The sequence below is a fragment of the Heterodontus francisci genome, chromosome 21, assembly GCF_036365525.1.
Source record: "Heterodontus francisci isolate sHetFra1 chromosome 21, sHetFra1.hap1, whole genome shotgun sequence".
NCBI lineage: Eukaryota > Metazoa > Chordata > Chondrichthyes > Heterodontiformes > Heterodontidae > Heterodontus > Heterodontus francisci.
Genome location: NC_090391.1, coordinates 55,885,724 through 55,892,467, shown reverse-complemented (window position 1 = coordinate 55,892,467; position 6,744 = coordinate 55,885,724). Strand labels below are relative to the sequence as shown.

General features: G+C 41.7%; 1 protein-coding gene across 1 annotated transcript; it reads right to left on the bottom strand.

Moving 5' to 3' along the window:
- Nucleotides 1–1,201: 1,201 nt before the first annotated feature.
- Nucleotides 1,202–5,470, bottom strand: LOC137381135 (probable G-protein coupled receptor 139; the record flags this gene model as incomplete). The annotated part of the gene is made up of 2 exons (XM_068053522.1): nt 5,404–5,470; nt 1,202–2,097 (listed from the first exon to the last, which is right to left on the bottom strand). Coding segments are annotated over exons 1-2 (963 nt in total), but the record flags the coding sequence as incomplete, so codon positions are not given.
- Nucleotides 5,471–6,744: the final 1,274 nt, after the last annotated feature.

Here is a 6,744-nt window from a genome sequence, read left to right as displayed (position 1 = left end):
TACCACTCGCCGAGATTCTGCACTACTTTAATTATGGCAGCTTGAGCATTTCCAAATAAAACTCCCAACAACACCACAGTCTGACTCAGGGATAGATATAGGGAGAGAGTGAGAGCAGTGACCAAGTTGGGGGGAATGTAAGGGAGACGGAATCAATAAAGTGTCTACACAATATGAACAAGTAATATTAATATTAATGACTGACACAAAAAACTTTCCACCATCTGCAGCATTTTGCTTGTCTCCAACCACGTTTTGTTTTCTGAGTTGCACTGATGAACTGTGAAGGGAACCAGTGATGATTGAGGGGAGAGTGTGATTCCTATTTACCTTCATATTCTACAGAGGGAACTCTGACTCTCTATCTACCCACTTGTCTGTCCGGTGCTCCGAAGATCAATTCTTGCTCACCAGCACACTGTTATTTGTCATGTGCAACCATCCACCTCGCCAAACCCGGACAGTGTAGCGATGAGGACTGTTTGGAAAAACTCGTACTGTTTTCAATGGAAGGACGGAGGTGGAGGGGTGACATGATCGAGGTTTACAAAGTTATGAGCGGCATGGACAGAGTGGATAGTCAGAAGCTTTTTCCCAGGGTGGAAGAGTCAGTTACTAGTGGACAGAGGTTTAAGGCACGAGGGGCAATGTTTAGAGGGGATGTGCGAGGCAAGTCTTTTAGACAGAGGCTGGTGAGTGCCTGGAACTTGCTGCCAGGGTAGGTGGTGGAAGCAGATACGATAGCGACGTTTAAGAGACATCTTGACAAATATATGAATAGGAAGGGAATAGAGGGATGTGGGCCCCGGAAGTGCAGAAGGTGTTAGTTTCGGCAGGCATCAAGATTGGCGCATGCTTGGAGTGCCTAATGGCCTGTTCCTGTGCTGTACTGTTCTTTGTTATTTGTTCTTTGTTCTTTGTATATCCGGTATCCAACTGTTCACTCATGGCACGCTGCCCAGCTGCCCTTTAGTGCGTGTGACAACCCCAACACCAGTGGTTTTTCAGTCATCAAGCTCTCTGTCATCTCTTCTCTGCTGCTGCACTGCTGTTTGGCAAGTGTCTCTTCATGAGCCCAACCCACCAATGTTTTGTGGGTCAACCCACTGTCAGTTACCTCTTTCCCATTGTGGATAAATATTACATTCAAGTACTGGAAATACTGGGACCCGCCTCTGGGCAGCTCTCAGTTGTATTGTTTATTCATTAGTTGAATAATTGATGTAACTGGATATTTCACCGCGCTCTTGAACTGCTCTCTGAACTTGGACTGTGTCACCCCATAAATAAATGTGTTTGTGCAGCAACCTAAAATCCGCAACATCCATCCGACTTGTCGAAATATAGATTCAGAACTGTTGTGATCCTTGGGATCGGATACTGTGATGTTATAATATAAGAAATGTATAACATGCACCAACCACAGAAGTATGAAGCTGCCTGATATGGTGAAGAGTAAAATCACAGACTTCCTTCTGTTCTCCATCTCTGGGTCACTGCGATTCTCTCTCTTGTTTTGACCCCTCAGTCCCTTACGGACTCGATTGGCCACTAAAATGTGTCTGACTGTCAGAGCGTTGAGCAACAGAATTAAAGCGAATGGGAGCAATGGGGTCAAAAGTTTATTAAACCAGTCAAATCCCACCCATCCATTATCAGCATAATAGTTTGCTTTTATAACACAAAACCATGGTACGTTGTCCATTATCCATGCAGGCTGCAGGATAAAGTATTGGGGGATGTTTTTAAAACAGAGCAGAATGCAAGTTGTAGCTAGAACCACAGCCGCAGTTTTCTCGGTGCAATATTTTGTTTTCAGCTTCTGGCAACAAATGGCCACAAATCGATCAAAGGTGAAAGTGATGGTGAACCAGACAGAACAGTCTGTGGCTGCACAGACCAGGACAATGTTAACACTGCACACAGGGGTGATATTCAGGAAGGAGCCTGGGAAGTAATAAATACTGATCCTCAACAGTATGACCTCAGTGATCATGACCAGTAGATCTGCCGTTGCCATAGTCACCAGGTAGCGAGTGGTGCAGGTGGAGAGGCCGCATTTTCCTCGTGCCAGGATCACAATCGCCACTAAATTAACTGGAAGAGAGAAAAGGGCATAATGACTGGAAATTAATGATCAACATTTTACAGACTGTAAGGGCAGGATTTTATCACATCAGATAGGCATGCCAGAGATTAAAATTTTAAAGATGTTAACTCCAAGCACAACCCACCTCTGACCCGTCCATTTCTGGTTTTAATGGAGCTGTGACAGGGGATGGGCAGACCCCCGTTCCAAGGAGGCAGGTTAGCAATTGGAATATTTTACTGATGCTGGAAATTTCTGATTTTCTGTGTTTGATAGGTTTAACTCTGTCTGGCCCGCTTTCCCTGTTATCATAGGGAACATTTGCATGTGGAACTCCATGGACAAAGAAAGCCGGGTTTAGCCATTCTAACCATCCCCCACCAGAACTGGAGCCCGAACGGCGGGATTAGACCCCAGTCCCGGAATTAGACCCGCCCGTCCAGGATCAAAAGTCCCTCCAGGATTGGACTCCTCTCCCTTGATCAGACCATACGTTTTCTCTTGGAGAACATACTCACCAGGACCCATCCTGCCCTGGCCTGAGATCACACTTTAGGAGAGGAGCCCCTCCCCTGCTTTCAGGATTGGCAACCCAATGATCGGACATTTCAAGACTCTCTCTCGCTCTAGAGTTAGCCTTTGGAGACACGAATGTCAGGCAGGTACTCCCATACCCCGGGGTCAGTATTTGGACAGCACTGGTCCTAAAATATGGTCGACACTCCTTCCTGCCCAATTAGAAGCAAAGCCTGTTAGTGTTACATCAGGCGGGGTACCTGTCAAGGATTAAAAAGTTAGTGTATGCAGTTCAAACTCTGGAACACCTATCCCCACCTTTGTCACTCACCCGTTGCAATCTTTACCAAAGTATAAACAAATTATTGACACTGATGTAAATCTTATTGAAAATAGGACAATGTTGAAGAGGAAAATGTGTTGTAGCGCCACTAAGCGAGTAGACAAGAGGACCAGGCTAATGCCGCGGGGAACGGATTCAAATCCCAGCAAGATAGAACGTAGTAAATATTCGATAAAGTAATCCAAGAGTGGGAAAAGTTTATGGTTCGGATTCATTGCGTCCACAGTTACTAAAAAGATAGTGAGAAAGCAAAAGAAGCATTATTATCGGTTCATTAATAATCATCAGGTAAAGAAATCGTCTCAGAGGACTGACGGACAGTTAATGTGATTGTTGTATTTTACACGTAAGTCAGTAAATCTCCAAATTACTATATATCAGTTAGCGTCAGAGCACAGAAGACACTGGAATCCCTTTACTGAGATTTAACGGATAAACACCTGCAACCACAGAATATAATGAAGAATATTCAGCACATACTCCAAAATGAAGGTCATACTTGACCAACCATATTGGATTTTTGAATAATGTCAGAAAGGGAATACATGTAATAGAGTTGATGTAATGGCCATTAATTTTCCAAAGGTCTTCAATAAGGGACCATGTATCAGACTGATGACTAATCTCAGAGCAAGTGGATTTAGGGGACAAGTAGCAGAATGGACAACAATCTGACTACAAAAACAGAAAATAGGGAATATGGGTTAAAGGAATTTTGTCAGATTGGCAGAAATTCGGAAGTGTTTTCCACAAAGGTCAGCGCTGTGAATACTGTCCTTCACCACTTAAATAAACCACATGGATGTGGGAAGTAGAAGCACAATTTCACAATTTGCAGCCAAGTCCGAATTCAGAGTACAGTTGATACCGAGTAAGAATGCAACCAAATAGCTGAAAACATTATTAATAAGACTTGATAAAGTTGCACAAAGGGCATTTAAATGCCAAACTATTCTGAGGAGTGCCAAGTGTGAGCTGCTGAATTTTGTTCTGAAAAATAAGCATCTCAAATAATGCTTGGACGACAAGAATCTGAATGGGGTCAAAGGGGAAAAGTGGTTCAGGGGACAGATTCTCAAATCATTTAAAGTAGCAACACATGTTAATGGGCCCGTAAAATACAAAACAATCACAGGAGTTCAATTCCAGAGGATTGGAATTGAAAAAAAAAACAAAGAGCTGAGCTTATACTAAAATAGAACCATGGTTTTACAAAAGTTGACATACTGTGTGTAGTTCCAGTCTCCATGTTACAAAAAGGATACTGATGAACTCAAGATGCTGCAATTATTTTTAACAGCATGATACAGGAGCTGAGAGAAGTGTACTGTTTATTTCACCATTCATAGTTTACAAAGTTATTATTCATCTCACTTAGTCTGATCTCTGTATTATGAAAACCGGATATGTATGTTTATTAGCTGTAGGTATCTGCTCACAGGGACACAGCTCACTGAACCAAGGACAGAGATTGGTACAGGTTACATCTGGTGAGATTCTGAACCTGAGATATGAACTGATCCGTCAAATGTTAATCGGTTACAGCAGTGGACGATTCAACAAACACAGTCCAAAATTTATCCTGTGCCATTAATAGTTAATTGGTTTCAGCACACGTGACCCACATCTTCGCAGGACTATGTGGGAGAAGGGATTAATCAGCAATAAAATAAATAGTGTTCACAGTAAGTATACTCAGCTTAAGAATAAGTCATTATTTCAGTCTTAGAATACTGCATCAGTGCTGTCCTGCGGTTAAATTGTCGGTACATAGTTAGCATCTGTTTCAGTCGGAACAGTTCAAAAGGAAACAGAGAAATATCAATACATTTAAATTTATACATGGATTAGAAGACCTCAGTAAACATCTTGCGCTTGGCAATCAATTCGTAAGACCCAAAGGCATCTCAATAGAGAGATCTATCATCTGAAACAAAGATTTCAAAATAGAAACGAATTGGACAATTGCAGTCATTACAGGAAAACATGCTCACTGGGATCAGGTGTCCCACTCTAGTTCATGACCAACATTCCGCACAATTCCACAATGACAGATACTCCCAATAGTACATGACCACTGGAGTCAGATGTTTCGCTCCAGTTAGTGACACACACTTAGTACAAGTCTACAGTGACAGGTAGTTCCAATAATACCTTCCTTTAAAGATTTGGCTTCAGTGATATATAAGTTAACATTACACGATTTTCCGTTCAATGCAAACTCTTGATAATTCAGAGAGCCAATCAGTTATAATCAGAGGTTTATTATCAGTTAAGGGAATACAATAAATCCGCAGCGATAATGCAGGATATTTGACATAAGAAAATGATATCAGTGATCTGTTGTCTGTATAGCGCTGCCCACTATATCACCAAGTAACATTCTTTATCAGAGAAGAAATATAGACCAGCTCACACACAGTTTTACACAACTGCAATGGTTATAATCACCTACCAGGAACACCAATGCTGGCAAGGATCACGTCATATATTTTCCTGATACTGATCAATGTTTCAAGCATTTTCTGTATGAAGTGATCTGTCCCTTTGTATTGCAGGCAATCTCTCTATATTAAACTCTGAGGTGATACATTCCCAGAGCCTACAATTTATACCCTGTGGAATCTCCACAGGGAAATTGAAATTGCATTTTTTTAAAAATTTGAACCAACAGATTACAACATCGAGTTCAGTCCCTATTGTAATAAAATACATATGTTTCTGAAGTTGAACTGGAAAACTGTTAAGACTGGGCTATTCCAATCACATCAGTTAATTCATGGAACTTAGAAGCCTTATTCTCCTAGCAATGAGGTTGTTCTTTCAAACATCATCCATAATATCTCTGGTCACGTGTTGTTTCAGTGATGTCTTTCACTCGACTGTGGCCATTCAGCGATTTAACTCCAAATATGTGGATGTTTCCCTCAGGGCTGCTCTACTTCACTGTGGATACTGGCTGCCCCCTTTAACTTTGTCATTCAGTAATTAAATACTAAGCGCAGAATATCTCTCTCAAGTCTGCTCTTCTTCATTGTGTGATATGGCTGCTTCTTTAACTGTGGACTTTCAATTAAGTGATTAAAATAGTTATTTGTGACTATGCATTGCAGAATTGAGCTAATGCAGCAAGTCATCCTTCATTACCAATACTACAATACTACCCCCCATCCTTTACCTATTCCCTATCCTTCCTAAATGGTGAATACCCTTGAAATTTCAGTTCCCAGCTTTGGTCAGCTGCAGTCACATGTCCGTTAAAGAACATCCTTGGTAACTAATGTTCCATCAATTCATAGATTCTACCTTAATGCGAATGCTATATGCAGTCGATAGAGTGCCTTACATTTGGCCTTTTATTACTTTTTTCCCCATATTTTGACCCGATTTGATGCTGCCCTTTGTTTCTGCTGCCTTCCACTTTCGTTTACTTCCTTTGTTACTACCATTACCAGCTTCGTTTTTCTCCTATCTGAAATCCCTCTCAGGTTCCCATCCTCTGCCAAGCAAGTGTCAAACCTCGCCAGCATCACCAGCAAATCGTCCTGCGAGGATATTGGTCTAGGTTCTGCTAAGGTGTAATCTATCCTTCTTGTCGAGTTGCCACCTGCCCAGAACGAGTACTGATGCCTCAAGAATCTAAAGTCCTCCCACCTGAACCACCTTTCCAGCCACGCCTTCATTTGCTCCACATTCCTATTTCTGTACTCACTAGCATGCAGTACTGGGAGTAATCATGAACTTACTCCTTTTGAAGTCTTGCTTTTTAATATCTTTCCTATCTCACTAAAATCTG